Here is a 16,463-nt window from a genome sequence, read left to right as displayed (position 1 = left end):
AAATCTCTGGGTTTCACCTTAAACCCCAAACTAACCCTGACAAACCACATTAAGAACTCGGCAAAGCCCGGAGATGGTGCGATTCTGGACCGGAGTGCATGATGTCATGAGGAATGTTACGGGTGTGTCCCTGCTGCCCGAAGCCAGGCGTTGTCTGCTTAATGTTTGGGAGCCTAACGACTACACTTCTGCTCAAATTAGGTGGGCGGCCCTTGGTAACATGGTCGCCAAACGGGACATTGCCCAGCTTTGGGGTTCACACAGACCGCCTACCTTGTCCGCGTGGAAGGAGAACATGGATTGGTGCATGTTTCGAGAGAAGACTGTATACCTATCCCGGGGCCGCCCCAAGCATTGGGGTTGTATCTGGTCCCAATGGAATGCATATCGGGGTAATATCTGTACTCCCCCACGTGATTTGTCTACCGAAGTTTCTTTGTCCCCCTAACCTGACGCTCGTTTGTTAACTCCGATTCACTTTCTGTTTGTCCCCTCGCCTGCCCCTATTCCTCTCTTCATCGATGTCACATGTTGATTTGTTTTGAGCTCTGCCCACGTGGACCTATATTGCAGTGCTGTATGTATGATTTTTTGCCTTGTGAAAATTTCTTGTTTTTTGAATTTCTGTTAATTTCAATAAAATTAAAAAAAAAAAAAAAAAAAAAGAACTCGGCAAAAAGTGCATTCTTTAACCTCAGACTTCTGAACAAAATCAAACCTTTCATTCCCAACAAGGACCTTAAAGTAGCCACGCAATCTCTAGTCCTATCTAGACTGGACTACGGGAACTCAATCCTAACAGGCATTCCCAAATCGCACCTGGCCCCATTAAAAACAACACTGCATGCCGCAGCGAGAATGATCACAGGATGCAAAAAATCTGACCACATCTCCCCAGCACTCAAAGAAATCGAATGGCTACCAGTGGAAATGCGTAGTACCTTCAGAACAGCCTGCCTAACCCACAAGGCCCTCCATACCGGAAAACCAGAATACTTGGCAAACAAGCAGACCAAGCTAGAAATTTGAGAAGCTCTAACTCCCTGCTGCTCATCCTACCAAAAACCAGAAAGAAGAGAACTGCAGACTGCTCCTTCACAGGAAATGCCCCCAAAATATGGAACTATCCCCCCGCACATCAGAATCATACCGTCCTATGCGGAATTCAAGAGCCAACTCAAATCCTTGTTCCTTATCCGTTCCCTAGGTCGTGGTTAACTAGGATCAACAAGCATCCTCAGAACTATGTGGTATCTCTGTATCCTTTTACCTAGAAGTCCTACTGTACGAACTTTTTCCTCCTCCCAAACTGTCTTTCGTTGATCGCCTTTACTCGTTACATGTCTTGTTGTTCACCTTTTCATTCCTTTTACTGTAAAGCGCTCTGCTACCTTCGGGTCTTGTTAGCGCTATAGAAAACTTCTAAATAAATAAATAATAATAAATATGTGTGTGTTTAACACCAAAATGTGAATTGTGTTTGTGAAATGTTCAAACGTTTGTTCAAAAATTGACTATTTTTTCTAGGTGACAAAATAAGTGCACAAAAATATAATTTTATAAAGCATATACCACTTTCATACCTGCACCACATCACAGTTACGTAATGTGCCTGGGAAATGATTTACCTGCTGCGTTCACTACTTCTGTGGCGAGGGGGTGTTCTTCCGTGAGAGGGTGTTCTTCCATGAGAAGGTGATCTTCCTCTTGGAGGTGGAGTCCTTCCGCGTGGTGGTGGAGTCCTTGCCCGTGGTGGCGGGGTCCTTCCTCGGTCATACTCTGATCTGTGCCGGCTACTGCTTTCCTGCTTACGCCTGTCAGGGCTCCTTCCCCGGTCGCCTCGATCCCCATCCCTTTCAGACCTGTGCTTTTCAACATGACTATATTCTCTGTGACGATGATCGTCATAGTGCTTGGTCCTTTCTGGAGACCTTCGTTCATTTTGAAACTTATCTGTTTGGTACTGACTTGCATGATAATAATTGTTGCTACTCGGATATGAATTGGAGCTATGCTGGAAATTATTAAAATTTGGAGGTGGTGGTGGTGGCGGGGGAAAAGTTTGCTGTGCATAGCTTGCAGCATAAACTGGTTGATAGTTAACCTGTTGAGGTATTATGGGTGGCGGCGGCAGCGGCATAGAAGGGGGCATCATATAAGGGTAGGGAGACTGCCCTGCTGGAGCACCTGGTACAGGAATGTTATTTGGAGGTGGCACAGACGGTGGGCCTTGGGGAAAGCCTGGAGGCTGAGGAAATGTCGGCCGGACTTGAGGATTTGGAAATGGTGGTCTTGGAGGAAGTTGGACAAGAGTATTCTGTGGTACTGGTGGCACTGGTGGTGGAAAGGGAATATACTCAGGACGGGGAGCAATGTAGGGGACGTTAGGAGGTTGTGCCTGGGGCACAGGTGGTGGATAGGTTATAAACTCTGGCCGCGGAGCCATGACTGTAATGTTTGGAGGAGCAGTGAAGGCTGCGGGAGCAACAGTCGGTTGGCCATAGTTGTAATGGGTGGTTGAGGGCTGCTGAGGAGGCAGTGGTCTCAAGTTCTGTGGTCGGTAGGTCTGTGCTGCTTCTCTTATTCCAGGCCCTCCATGGCCACGGGGAAATCTTTGCCCACCATGGTAGGACATTCTACTTGTTGAGAAGATAAAAAAAAAAAAAGATAGGAAGGAAAGTAATTCACATATCTACATTAAGGCAATTCTGATTATGGGAATGAACACACCAAAATGAAAGCGCTTTTTTTATATACACCAATAAGCAATTTATACCACCTGGAGTGGCCAATTGTGAACAAGTCCAATTAAAGACAGAACCACATATTGCATGCTGAAATGTAAATGGTCGCATGCAGGTACTAGCAGTGGGATTATAAAATGCAGTAGGAACAGTTGTCTTACAATATATTTCTCAAATATATCTGTATGATGGCTTTACTACTTTGAATTCGTGCTAGTTACCCAGAATGATTGTTGCTTTGGGAATTTAGAAGAATAGAATGAGGTGCAATTGTTCTTTCTGAATTACAAGCAAAGGCACTGGCAATTTTACTTTTAAGAATTTACACAGTTATTGTAAATAAATCCAGATTATACTTGTGGGCCAGTAGCTAGCTTGCAAATGAGGACAAAGCTGCCAACCGAGGATCAACGAGATCGCTCGCAGTCCAACTTCTCCACTTGACAGCACTGTGTAAGTCTTATGGTAAATCACTTCAGCTCAGTGTGCCTTGCTTCCTGTGATTGCCATAATTGTGAGCACGTACTTAGCACTGTACCAATGGCAACGTTTTTTAACTATAAAAAATCTGAAATGTCAGAGTCCAAGCCATTTAGGTGTACATGTCTAATATAGAAGTGCAAGAGTTGGTTTTGCACTTATTAGTACATTGTCGAAATATAAAAACATTGCTCTGTGAGCAAAGCTACTCAAAGGGGCTGAACGCAGGCATGTGGTGGTAGTTTCAGGCCTGGATTGCCTTGAGAGCTTACACACTCACAAACGTGCATTTTTATGGGAATTCACCCCCTTCCTACCCTGGAAAAGTTATTTAATTTACTTGCAACTACAGAGGAAAGCTTTTTAGAAATGGACAGAACCCCATTCTTAAAAGGTAAGTAGCAAGGAGCGTGAAGGAAAAAAAGTGTTTTAGAATTTTGTATTTACTCAGCAGATTTACACATAAGCAAATAAACATTTGCGATAGTCAACTTTTCATGAGCAAATAAACATTTGCTACAAGTACGCCAACAAACCTACTGTTGCCAGATATATATTTTGCAATGTACCCGGCTATCCGGTCTGTAGCTAATGTCGCTCAGAGACCCACCAGACAAAGCGTCAATTTTGTCAGATAGCATGTCAGCATCCCCGGAGGCTTCAGCTTGTCATTTTATCACATATGACTGAATTGCATCTCAGAAACACCTGCAAGACATATGGCTCACTGCCTAATCCTCACTACTGTCAGAAGTGAAACTGCTACCTGAAGACTTTGTTTCCATATTTAAGCCAGAAATGCTAAAGACTTATAAGACAGGATGACACACAGCAGAATTTGCACAAGAGGTGCTCTTTTTTATTTGCCATACATTACATTCTATGGAAAAACGTTTGGGCACGTTGCTTCTGCCTTACACATAAAAACTAAAACATTGCTTGGAAGGCTAATTTCTTTAAAAGATGCACAACATATAAAATGGACAATTAACTTATTCTTATGGGGGACTGCGAAACCAAAAACTAAAATTCTGACTATCAGTGTCAAATTGACCCAACACTGGCCGGCATTCCTTAGTGTAATTTACAACAAAAACGTGTGCATGTTTCTATCAAAGCTCAATTGATTGCTGCCTATAGTTAAATTGTTTCACGAAAGCCAGCATGCAAATAATTGAGTAGCCTAATTAAGGTATTTACTTTATTCAGATCCTATATATAAACCCATCCCTAAGTCTAACAATTTGGCATTGTAACCTATGATGGGACAAGTAACTACTCTACATTTATTAAGAACTTTCTTGATGAATTGCCAAAGAAAATAATGATTCTCTTTCGTGAGAAACGGCCTGGTATTGCTGCTGGGATTAAATAAAATGATATTGGATGCACTAATTTGCGTGCAGGCACTTTGTTCGTGAACGAAGACCGTTTGTGATGAGATCCGGAAGGTGATACTGCATTCTATTGCCCCTTCCCGATCTGGATATGTCAGCACTTTGCCAAGAAATTGAGAAAATTGAAATTGCCTTCTGAAAAAGTTTTGTGAGATGAGGTACATGATTTGTACTTAATCACTATAAATGAAACTCTGGTAAGCAGAACAAGTGCATGCATTAAGGGGTAGGTTTAATGCTTAAACGTCTGCAATGAGAGACCTGATTGTGGGGGTGCCTAACGTTTTGCATCGAACTTTCTAATTATACATACTTTAGAAAAGCGGTAGAATTTTGATTTTGGTCCATCCGATTGTATGCAAAAGGAAAATCGCTTTTGTCCACTGTAACATGCAAACAGAGGTGTGTGCAAAATTGATTTGCTCAAAGTTTTCTGCCCTGAAGCTAAACTATGTGCAATACGCCACAGCCTACATCTATAAACTGAGTATGTAAACTTCTTCAGCAAACTAATCTCTTTGATGGGCTTGCAACAGGTAGACAGTACAAGCTCCTTCTTTCAGACCGCAAACGTCATTTCCACCTGTCAGATATGCGAAGTTGGTTCATCTCGACCAAACCTGGGTTTTTCTTAAGGTATGTCAAGGACTGCGCGACAATTTTTATAGGTAACAAAAGCTACAAGTAGCAGTACAAAGAAAAAAGGAACGAGAGAGTCGACATGTTTCACTACACCTAAACCCTTACTGCAGTTATGGTGGGTAGGGTTTGTTCTGCCTGGTACCGCTATGAATCCTCATTGAGAATGAATGAAATCGATCGAGCCAGGTGTGGATGGAGGGCGACTAGGAAGTCGCCCCTCCCCCATTAGTCACCAAACTCCCTAGTTCTAACATTGTGCAAGCGCGCGATACTGTTCAACCAAGGCCTCGAGACCACCGAGCCCCACAACACATCCAGCCTCTTCGCACACGCTCACCTGCCGTCACAGCCGGCCCCAACAAGGGCAGGGAAGGACTGGCAAAGCCTGAACCGAAAGGAGGCTCCGCGGGCCTTTCAACGACCCTACTCCAGCAGCCCCGACCACAAAAGCGAGCCAAGCGGGAGCCGTCGGAGAGACACACAACTGCATCCGGATCGACAAGCCGGAAGCACCGCCCTTTGGCAAGGATCTGGGTCTAAAAGAGGAACCTCCAGTGGTTGGATGAATGCAACGCCACTCAAAACCGAGGAAACCGCAGCCCTCTGTGAACACACCGAAACAGTTTGCAGGGCAAAGAGACTTCTTTCGTTACTTTACAAATAAAAGCTTAAATCCTATCCCCTTTGTGCAATGTGGACCCATGAAGCCTGACCTTGAAATGGCCGCCCCGGGTAGCGCTTGCACAAAAAAAGGCAGCGAATTAAAAACCGCATTAGACGAAGTAGCGTACAATTTAGCACATTCGGTGCATATTCTTCCTTATGGATAATTATGCGAAACGTCTTCAAACTGATCGCAACGAAGACATTACTTAAGGATGTCTCGGCTTCGTGTACCTTTTAAAGAAAGTACATTCAATATCACGCATCAATGGGTTTCCTATTTCCCCTTGTATGTAAAAGACTGGTACAATTTCCGAAAGGTAGTTATCTGCGTCCACACCAAAGACATATATATATATATTTGTTTATATATATATATATATCTCAACAGCACAATGCGCACGCGCAAAGGGTAACTGCCATTTTAATGGAAATATAGCGCTTATCGAGCCGTTCACTGCCTGACCTAAAATGGCAGCTGAAGAGAACACAACTAAACCCTTAAACTGCATTGGCAAGTTCGACCTCTTCCATTTGTAAAATCCTTTCGTAACACGCGCAGTCTCTGACATTACTCCTAACTGTCAATTATACATTTTGTTTCCCTCCTTCAATGTATTAAACTTCTCAATGCAAAACTCCAGGGGAGACATGGCAACTTCAAGATGGCAGCCTTTTTATTGCCAAGGACAAGCAATTCTATATCACGATTGTCGACCACGATTGTCCCTCTTCTACTTCATCGACGGAAGAACACGTAGTCCTTCGTCTAAATCAGCGGCTCTCTTCTCCCGGACTAATTTACTTACTGGTAAGAAATAACTCCTGATACCATACGTGCATGATGTCATGGCGAAACGAGGACTAATTTGCCACTTGCATTTGTTATGTGTATGCTTTACTTCCAATACACTTTTCAGTTTCTGCTAGTAGCACTGCGCCTAATTGGGTGCACATTCATCGTCAGTACACACATTTGAGTTTAATTTAAATTTAAACAGCTCCTCATCTGCTGTCACTCGTTTTCTCTGGGCGGAGCCGAACTAATGTACGCCCTGGCTTAAACTCAATTCTATTATCATTTTAAGTCAGGAGGACTTCTTGTCGTACATACTGCCAACCACTTTTTAGAATCTTTCCATATTACTTTATGGAGTTTCTGCGATTGTGTTTATAACAGTGTTTATAACAATACTATAAACGCTGTTCGACTAGTACTATTAGATTAATTGTTTTGTATTCAAATCTATATACGCAAAGTTTGGTTGGCGGGACTAATTATTAAATACTGTCGGGTGAATTGTTTGGCAGGATCTTTGATTCTAGAATGTATCTGTTTATAACCCAGTGTCTCATATTATTTCTATATAAAAAAAATGTAAAGAATCAAAAAAACCTGTGCGGATAATTCAAAGGCTTTTTTTTTAATGCAGGGACATTAATTGTGGTCAGTTTATTGTAATGTGGGCCATTCCTACTAAAGTTTATTGTACATTATGCTTGTATTGTATCTTGTGCTATATTGTTTTATATCGCCTCTTGATGTGTGGCGAGGAAAATACACTCTAGCATACTCAATAAGAATGTTCAATTCTATTCGAGAAACCGAGGCAAGGATTAGGCTCATCTTTCTTTCATTTTTACAGCAGCCATAAAGAACGGTAAATAAAAAATACTACATTTCCAATGAACACACCATAGTCACATGTACCAATCATAGAGCCCTCAAACATATATAACCTCATCCTAAACATTCTGTCCTCTTTCTTTGCCCAAAAATGGAAGTTGGCTGTCCATAACTCTGGAATACTACAATAGGATCCACAGTGAACTGGATGAACCACAGGACTCAACCAGAGTTCGGCTCAAAGACCCTTGCTCCAGGGCGTTGAAGACCTCTTTGGAAGACAAAAGCACTTGCCGATGGCAATAAACGAAGGAGAACTTTCAAAACATCTCCAACTCATCTAGGTTTGCGGTTACTTCTCATTGTTTCCCAAGCGGAAAGAGAACACTGAAGCCATAATCACTGGCCATCATTTAGAAAATTCCATAACATAGAACATATAACAGGGTGGGAACTTATAACATCATCAATCGGTAGATCCAAACAGTATAAATTCATATACATGCGCAGCTAGGGTGGGATAATCCTCGCCTCTGTGTCCATAATAGAACTGAACATTCTTCTTGCTTATGCTAGATTTTTAAAAATTCTATATCACGTTTGAAGGCACCTATTATGCTTGTTCAAAGCTAAGCCACCGCCACAGAGGCAGCATCCGCAATAGGTTTATATTAAAAAAGACTTAAAAGTGTAGAATAGAATAGAATTTTATTACACAATTAATTAGAATTATTGCAATCGCTAATACTGTGATACAGAATAAAGTGCATATGCATCACTTTTTTGGGGGGCATTTAAAATAAAAGGGATTAAAACTGATAATAGTTGTATGAGCTTTATGGTTATATGAATTTTTCGGAGGCCACAATGTCCTTTGTGGCCATCAGAAATTTAAACAAGCATTTACAATGCAATGGTTTTGGCTTTGACAAAGTTAGAGCTATTGGCATTGTCAATGACAAATTTTGTATTTATGTGTTGGTTGTGAAAACAGATAAATTAATGGCATTGTCATTTACAATGCCAATAGCGTAATCTCACGCAAATGGACGATGGTTACAACATTTTTTGAAAAGTGCTCTATAGAATCAGGAGGAGTCTGGGAGGGATAATGAATAGAGATCGAGCCAAGAAGGAAAAACAAATTAGGGTGAGAGAGTGGTGCATTGGAGAGAGTTAACAGTGTGTTGAAGGGAGAGTGAGTGACGGGATGAGAGTATGAGCAGAAGAAAGAGAGGCAGTGAGAGAAGGAGAGTGGTGAAAGGGAAGAGTGAGTGACGGGATGAGAGTATGAGCAGAAGAAAGAGAGGCAGTGAGAGAAGGAGAGTGTGGTGAAAGGGAAGAGTGAGTGACGGGATGAGAGTATGAGCAGAAGAGAGAGAGGCAGTGAGAGAAGGAGAGTGTGGTGAAAGGGAAGAGTGAGTGACTGGATGAGAGTATGAGCAGAAGAGAGAGAGGCAGTGAGAGAAGGAGAGTGTGGTGAAAGGAAAGAGTGAGTGACGGGATGAGAGTATGAGCAGAAGGGAGAGAGGCAGTGAGAGAAGGAGAGTGTGGTGAAAGGGAAGAGTGAGTGACGGGATGAGAGTATGAGCAGAAGAGAGAGAGGCAGTGAGAGTAGGAGAGTGTTGAAAGGGAAGAGTGAATGACGGGATGAGAGTATGAGCAGAAGAGAGAGGCAGTGAGAGAAGGAGAGTGTGGTGAAAGGGAAGAGTGAGTGACGGGATGAGAGTATGAGCAGAAGAGAGAGAGGCAGTGAGAGAAGGAGAGTGGTGAAAGGGAAGAGTGAGTGACGGGATGAGAGTATGAGCAGAAGAAAGAGAGGCAGTGAGAGAAGGAGAGTGTGGTGAAAGGGAAGAGTGAGTGACGGGATGAGAGTATGAGCAGAAGAAAGAGGCAGTGAGAGAAGGAGAGTGGTGGAAGGGAAGAGTGAGTGACGGGATGAGAGTATGAGCAGAAGAGAGAGAGGTAGTGAGAGGAGAGTGTGGTGAAAGGGAAGAGTGAGTGACGGGATGAGAGTATGAGCAGAAGAAAGAGAGGCAGTGAGAGAAGGAGAGTGTGGTGAAAGGGAAGAGTGAGTGACGGGATGAGAGTATGAGCAGAAGAGAGAGAGGCAGTGAGAGAAGGAGAGTGTGGTGAAAGGGAAGAGTGAGTGACGGGATGAGAGTATGAGCAGAAGAGAGAGAGGCAGTGAGAGAAGGAGAGTGTGGTGAAAGGGAAGAGTGAGTGACGGGATGAGAGTATGAGCAGAAGAGAGAGAGGCAGTGAGAGTAGGAGAGTGGTGAAAGGGAAGAGTGAGTGACGGGATGAGAGTATGAGCAGAAGAGAGAGAGGCAGTGAGAGAAGGAGAGTGTGGTGAAAGGGAAGAGTGAGTGACGGGATGAGAGTATGAGCAGAAGAGAGAGAGGCAGTGAGAGAAGGAGAGTGGTGAAAGGGAAGAGTCAGTGACGGGATGAGAGTATGAGCAGAAGAAAGAGAGGCAGTGAGAGAAGGAGAGTGTGGTGAAAGGGAAGAGTGAGTGACGGGATGAGAGTATGAGCAGAAGAAAGAGGCAGTGAGAGAAGGAGAGTGGTGGAAGGGAAGAGTGAGTGACGGGATGAGAGTATGAGCAGAAGAAAGAGAGGCAGTGAGAGAAGGAGAGTGTGGTGAAAGGGAAGAGTGAGTGACGGGATGAGAGAATGTGCAGAAGAAAGAGAGGCAGTGAGAGAAGGAGAGTGTGGTGAAAGGGAAGAGTGAGTGACGGGATGAGAGTATGAGCAGAAGAGAGAGAGGCAGTGAGAGAAGGAGAGTGTGGTGAAAGGGAAGAGTGAGTGACGGGATGAGAGTATGAGCAGAAGAGAGAGAGGCAGTGAGAGAAGGAGAGTGGTGAAAGGGAAGAGTGAGTGACGGGATGAGAGTATGAGCAGAAGAGAGAGAGGCAGTGAGCGAAGGAGAGTGTGGTGAAAGGGAAGAGTGAGTGACGGGATGAGAGTATGAGCAGGAGAGAGAGAGGCAGTGAGAGAAGGAGAGTGTGGTGAAAGGGAAGAGTGAGTGACGGGATGAGAGTATGAGCAGGAGAGAGAGAGGCAGTGAGAGAAGGAGAGTGTGGTGAAAAGGAAGAGTGAGTGACGGGATGAGAGTATGAGCAGAAGAGAGAGAGGCAGTGAGAGAAGGAGAGTGTGGTGAAAGGGAAGAGTGAGTGACGGGATGAGAGTATGAGCAGAAGAGAGAGAGGCAGTGAGAGAAGGAGAGTGCGGTGAAAGGGAAGAGTGAGTGACGGGATGAGAGTATGAGCAGAAGAGAGAGAGGCAGTGAGAGAAGGAGAGTGCGGTGAAAGGGAAGAGTGAGTGACGGGATGAGAGTATGAGCAGAAGAGAGAGAGGCAGTGAGAGAAGGAGAGTGTGGTGAAAGAGAAGAGTGAGTGACGGAATGAGAGTATGAGCAGAAGAGAGAGAGGCAGTGAGAGAAGGAGAGTGGTGAAAGGGAAGAGTGAGTGACGGGATGAGAGTATGAGCAGAAGAGAGAGGCAGTGAGAGAAGGAGAGTGTGGTGAAAGGGAAGAGTGAGTGACGGGATGAGAGTATGAGCAGAAGAGAGAGAGGCAGTGAGAGAAGGAGAGTGTGGTGAAAGGGAAGAGTGAGTGACGGGATGAGAGTATGAGCAGAAGAGAGAGAGGCAGTGAGAGAAGGAGAGTGGTGAAAGGGAAGAGTGAGTGACGGGATGAGAGTATGAGCAGAAGAGAGAGAGGCAGTGAGAGAAGGAGAGTGTGGTGAAAGGGAAGAGTGAGTGACGGGATGAGAGTATGAGCAGAAGAGAGAGAGGCAGTGAGAGAAGGAGAGTGTGGTGAAAGGGAAGAGTGAGTGACGGGATGAGAGTATGAGCAGAAGAGAGAGAGGCAGTGAGAGAAGGAGAGTGTGGTGAAAGGGAAGAGTGAGTGACGGGATGAGAGTATGAGCAGAAGAGAGAGAGGCAGTGAGAGAAGGAGAGTGTGGTGAAAGGGAAGAGTGAGTGACGGGATGAGAGTATGAGCAGAAGAGAGAGAGGCAGTGAGAGAAGGAGAGTGTGGTGAAAGGGAAGAGTGAGTGACGGGATGAGAGTATGAGCAGAAGAGAGAGAGGCAGTGAGAGAAGGAGAGTGTGGTGAAAGGGAAGAGTGAGTGACGGGATGAGAGTATGAGCAGAAGAGAGAGAGGCAGTCAGAGAAGGAGAGTGTGGTGAAAGGGAAGAGTGAGTGACGGGATGAGAGTATGAGCAGAAGAGAGAGAGGCAGTCAGAGAAGGAGAGTGTGGTGAAAGGGAAGAGTGAGTGACGGGATGAGAGTATGAGCAGAAGAGAGAGAGGCAGTCAGAGAAGGAGAGTGTGGTGAAAGGGAAGAGTGAGTGACGGGATGAGAGTATGAGCAGAAGAGAGAGAGGCAGTGAGAGAAGGAGAGTGTGGTGAAAGGGAAGAGTGAGTGACGGGATGAGAGTATGAGCAGAAGAGAGAGAGGCAGTGAGAGAAGGAGAGTGGTGAAAGGGAAGAGTGAGTGACGGGATGAGAGTATGAGCAGAAGAGAGAGAGGCAGTGAGAGAAGGAGAGTGCGGTGAAAGGGAAGAGTGAGTGACGGGATGAGAGTATGAGCAGAAGAGAGAGAGGCAGTGAGAGAAGGAGAGTGGTGAAAGGGAAGAGTGAGTGACGGGATGAGAGTATGAGCAGAAGAGAGAGAGGCAGTGAGAGAAGGAGAGTGCGGTGAAAGGGAAGAGTGAGTGACGGGATGAGAGTATGAGCAGAAGAGAGAGAGGCAGTGAGAGAAGGAGAGTGGTGAAAGGGAAGAGTGAGTGACGGGATGAGAGTATGAGCAGAAGAGAGAGAGGCAGTGAGAGAAGGAGAGTGGTGAAAGGGAAGAGTGAGTGACGGGATGAGAGTATGAGCAGAAGAGAGAGAGGCAGTGAGAGAAGGAGAGTGCGGTGAAAGGGAAGAGTGAGTGACGGGATGAGAGTATGAGCAGAAGAGAGAGAGGCAGTGAGAGAAGGAGAGTGGTGAAAGGGAAGAGTGAGTGACGGGATGAGAGTATGAGCAGAAGAGAGAGAGGCAGTGAGAGAAGGAGAGTGTGGTGAAAGGGAAGAGTGAGTGACGGGATGAGAGTATGAGCAGAAGAGAGAGAGGCAGTGAGAGAAGGAGAGTGTGGTGAAAGGGAAGAGTGAGTGACGGGATGAGAGTATGAGCAGAAGAGAGAGAGGCAGTGAGAGAAGGAGAGTGTGGTGAAAGGGAAGAGTGAGTGACGGGATGAGAGTATGAGCAGAAGAGAGAGAGGCAGTGAGAGAAGGAGAGTGGTGAAAGGGAAGAGTGAGTGACGGGATGAGAGTATTAGCAGGAGAGAGAGAGGCAGTGAGAGAAGGAGAGTGTGGTGAAAGGGAAGAGTGAGTGACGGGATGAGAGTATGAGCAGGAGAGAGAGAGGCAGTGAGAGAAGGAGAGTGTGGTGAAAGGGAAGAGTGAGTGACGGGATGAGAGTATGAGCAGGAGAGAGAGAGGCAGTGAGAGAAGGAGAGTGGTGAAAGGGAAGAGCGAGTGACGGGATGAGAGTATGAGCAGAAGAGAGAGAGGCAGTGAGAGAAGGAGAGTGCGGTGAAAGGGAAGAGTGAGTGACGGGATGAGAGTATGAGCAGAAGAGAGAGAGGCAGTGAGAGAAGGAGAGTGGTGAAAGGGAAGAGTGAGTGACGGGATGAGAGTATGAGCAGAAGAGAGAAGGAGAGTGTGGTGAAAGGGAAGAGTGAGTGACGGGATGAGAGTATGAGCAGAAGAGAGAGAGGCAGTGAGAGAAGGAGAGTGTGGTGAAAGGGAAGAGTGAGTGACGGGATGAGAGTATGAGCAGAAGAGAGAGAGGCAGTGAGAGAAGGAGAGTGTGGTGAAAGGGAAGAGTGAGTGACGGGATGAGAGTATGAGCAGAAGAGAGAGAGGCAGTGAGAGACGGAGAGTGGTGAAAGGGAAGAGTGAGTGACGGGATGAGAGTATGAGCAGAAGGGAGAGAGAGGAAGTGAGAGAAGGAGAGTGGTGAAAGGGAAGAGTGAGTGACGGGATGAGAGTATGAGCAGAAGAGAGAGAGGCAGTGAGAGAAGGAGAGTGCGGTGAAAGGGAAGAGTGAGTGACGGGATGAGAGTATGAGCAGAAGAGAGAGAGGCAGTGAGAGAAGGAGAGTGGTGAAAGGGAAGAGTGAGTGACGGGATGAGAGTATGAGCAGAAGAGAGAGAGGCAGTGAGAGAAGGAGAGTGTGGTGAAAGGGAAGAGTGAGTGACGGGATGAGAGTATGAGCAGAAGAGAGAGAGGCAGTGAGAGAAGGAGAGTGTGGTGAAAGGGAAGAGTGAGTGACGGGATGAGAGTATGAGCAGAAGAGAGAGAGGCAGTGAGAGAAGGAGAGTGTGGTGAAAGGGAAGAGTGAGTGACGGGATGAGAGTATGAGCAGAAGAGAGAGAGGCAGTGAGAGAAGGAGAGTGGTGAAAGGGAAGAGTGAGTGACGGGATGAGAGTATTAGCAGGAGAGAGAGAGGCAGTGAGAGAAGGAGAGTGTGGTGAAAGGGAAGAGTGAGTGACGGGATGAGAGTATGAGCAGGAGAGAGAGAGGCAGTGAGAGAAGGAGAGTGTGGTGAAAGGGAAGAGTGAGTGACGGGATGAGAGTATGAGCAGGAGAGAGAGAGGCAGTGAGAGAAGGAGAGTGTGGTGAAAAGGAAGAGTGAGTGACGGGATGAGAGTATGAGCAGAAGAGAGAGAGGCAGTGAGAGAAGGAGAGTGTGGTGAAAGGGAAGAGTGAGTGACGGGATGAGAGTATGAGCAGAAGAGAGAGAGGCAGTGAGAGAAGGAGAGTGCGGTGAAAGGGAAGAGTGAGTGACGGGATGAGAGTATGAGCAGAAGAGAGAGAGGCAGTGAGAGAAGGAGAGTGTGGTGAAAGGGAAGAGTGAGTGACGGGATGAGAGTATGAGCAGAAGAGAGAGAGGCAGTGAGAGAAGGAGAGTGTGGTGAAAGGGAAGAGTGAGTGACGGGATGAGAGTATGAGCAGAAGAGAGAGAGGCAGTGAGAGAAGGAGAGTGTGGTGAAAGGGAAGAGTGAGTGACGGGATGAGAGTATGAGCAGAAGAGAGAGAGGCAGTGAGAGAAGGAGAGTGCGGTGAAAGGGAAGAGTGAGTGACGGGATGAGAGTATGAGCAGAAGAGAGAGAGGCAGTGAGAGAAGGAGAGTGCTGAAAGGGAAGAGTGAGTGACGGGATGAGAGTATGAGCAGAAGAGAGAGAGGCAGTGAGAGAAGGAGAGTGGTGAAAGGGAAGAGTGAGTGACGGGATGAGAGTATGAGCAGAAGAGAGAGAGGCAGTGAGAGAAGGAGAGTGCGGTGAAAGGGAAGAGTGAGTGACGGGATGAGAGTATGAGCACAAGAGAGAGAGGCAGTGAGAGAAGGAGAGTGGTGAAAGGGAAGAGTGAGTGACGGGATGAGAGTATGAGCAGAAGAGAGAGAGGCAGTGAGAGAAGGAGAGTGGTGAAAGGGAAGAGTGAGTGACGGGATGAGAGTATGAGCAGAAGTGAGAGAGGCAGTGAGAGAAGGAGAGTGCGGTGAAAGGGAAGAGTGAGTGACGGGATGAGAGTATGAGCAGAAGAGAGAGAGGCAGTGAGAGAAGGAGAGTGGTGAAAGGGAAGAGTGAGTGACGGGATGAGAGTATGAGCAGAAGAGAGAGAGGCAGTGAGAGAAGGAGAGTGTGGTGAAAGGGAAGAGTGAGTGACGGGATGAGAGTATGAGCAGAAGAGAGAGAGGCAGTGAGAGAAGGAGAGTGGTGAAAGGGAAGAGTGAGTGACGGGATGAGAGTATGAGCAGAAGAGAGAGAGGCAGTGAGAGAAGGAGAGTGTGGTGAAAGGGAAGAGTGAGTGACGGGATGAGAGTATGAGCAGAAGAGAGAGAGGCAGTGAGAGAAGGAGAGTGGTGAAAGGGAAGAGTGAGTGACGGGATGAGAGTATGAGCAGAAGAGAGAGAGGCAGTGAGAGAAGGAGAGTGGTGAAAGGGAAGAGTGAGTGACGGGATGAGAGTATGAGCAGAAGAGAGAGAGGCAGTGAGAGAAGGAGAGTGGTGAAAGGGAAGAGTGAGTGACAGGATGAGAGTATGAGCAGAAGAGAGAGAGGCAGTGAGAGAAGGAGAGTGTGGTGAAAGGGAAGAGTGAGTGACGGGATGAGAGTATGAGCAGAAGAGAGAGAGGCCGTGAGAGAAGGAGAGTGTGGTGAAAGGGAAGAGTGAGTGACGGGATGAGAGTATGAGCAGAAGAGAGAGAGGCAGTGAGAGAAGGAGAGTGGTGAAAGGGAAGAGTGAGTGACGGGATGAGAGTATGAGCAGAAGAGAGAGAGGCAGTGAGAGAAGGAGAGTGGTGAAAGGGAAGAGTGAGTGACGGGATGAGAGTATGAGCAGAAGAGAGAGAGGCAGTGAGAGAAGGAGAGTGTGGTGAAAGGGAAGAGTGAGTGACGGGATGAGAGTATGAGCAGAAGAGAGAGAGGCAGTGAGAGAAGGAGAGTGGTGAAAGGGAAGAGTGAGTGACGGGATGAGAGTATGAGCAGAAGAGAGAGAGGCAGTGAGAGAAGGAGAGTGGTGAAAGGGAAGAGTGAGTGACGGGATGAGAGTATGAGCAGAAGAGAGAGAGGCAGTGAGAGGAGAGTGGTGAAAGGGAAGAGTGAGTGACGGGATGAGAGTATGAGCAGAAGAGAGAGAGGCAGTGAGAGAAGGAGAGTGTGGTGAAAGGGAAGAGTGAGTGACGGGATGAGAGTATGAGCAGAAGAGAGAGAGGCAGTGAGAGAAGGAGAGTGGTGAAAGGGAAGAGTGAGTGACGGGATGAGAGTATGAGCAGAAGAGAGAGAGGCAGTGAGAGAAGGAAGGTGGTGAAAGGGAAGAGTGAGTGACGGGATGAGAGTATGAGCAGAAGAGAGAGAGGCAGT

The 16,463-nt window shown here is 46.4% G+C and overlaps 2 protein-coding genes across 4 annotated transcripts in view; one reads left to right on the top strand and one right to left on the bottom strand.

Moving 5' to 3' along the window:
• DROSHA (drosha ribonuclease III) overlaps positions 1–5,757 on the bottom strand; it is a 669,472-nt gene extending 663,715 nt beyond the window's left edge. The window contains exons 1-2 of one of the 2 annotated variants that reach the window (XM_078687959.1): positions 5,601–5,757; positions 1,629–2,636 (exon numbers count right to left, since the gene is read on the bottom strand). In XM_078687959.1, coding sequence (XP_078544085.1) covers positions 1,629–2,635 — 1,007 coding nt within the window. In that variant the 5' untranslated portion in view covers position 2,636; positions 5,601–5,757. Of the gene's footprint in view, positions 1–1,628; positions 2,640–5,600 lie in introns of both variants that reach the window. The other variant, XM_078687960.1, reaches the window with a different exon arrangement.
• Positions 5,758–6,387: 630 nt separating this feature from the next.
• The window catches only part of C4_1H5orf22 (chromosome 4_1 C5orf22 homolog), a 571,451-nt gene continuing 561,375 nt past the window's right edge, over positions 6,388–16,463 (top strand). The window contains exon 1 of one of the 2 annotated variants that reach the window (XM_078687957.1): positions 6,388–6,737. The gene's annotated coding sequence lies outside the window, so the exon portion shown is untranslated. The remainder of the gene's footprint in view (positions 6,738–16,463) is intronic. The other variant, XM_078687958.1, reaches the window with a different exon arrangement.

The sequence above is a fragment of the Lissotriton helveticus genome, chromosome 4_1 (genome assembly GCF_964261635.1).
Source record: "Lissotriton helveticus chromosome 4_1, aLisHel1.1, whole genome shotgun sequence".
Taxonomy (NCBI): Eukaryota; Metazoa; Chordata; class Amphibia; order Caudata; family Salamandridae; genus Lissotriton; species Lissotriton helveticus.
This window is presented reverse-complemented; position numbering and strand designations above follow the sequence as displayed.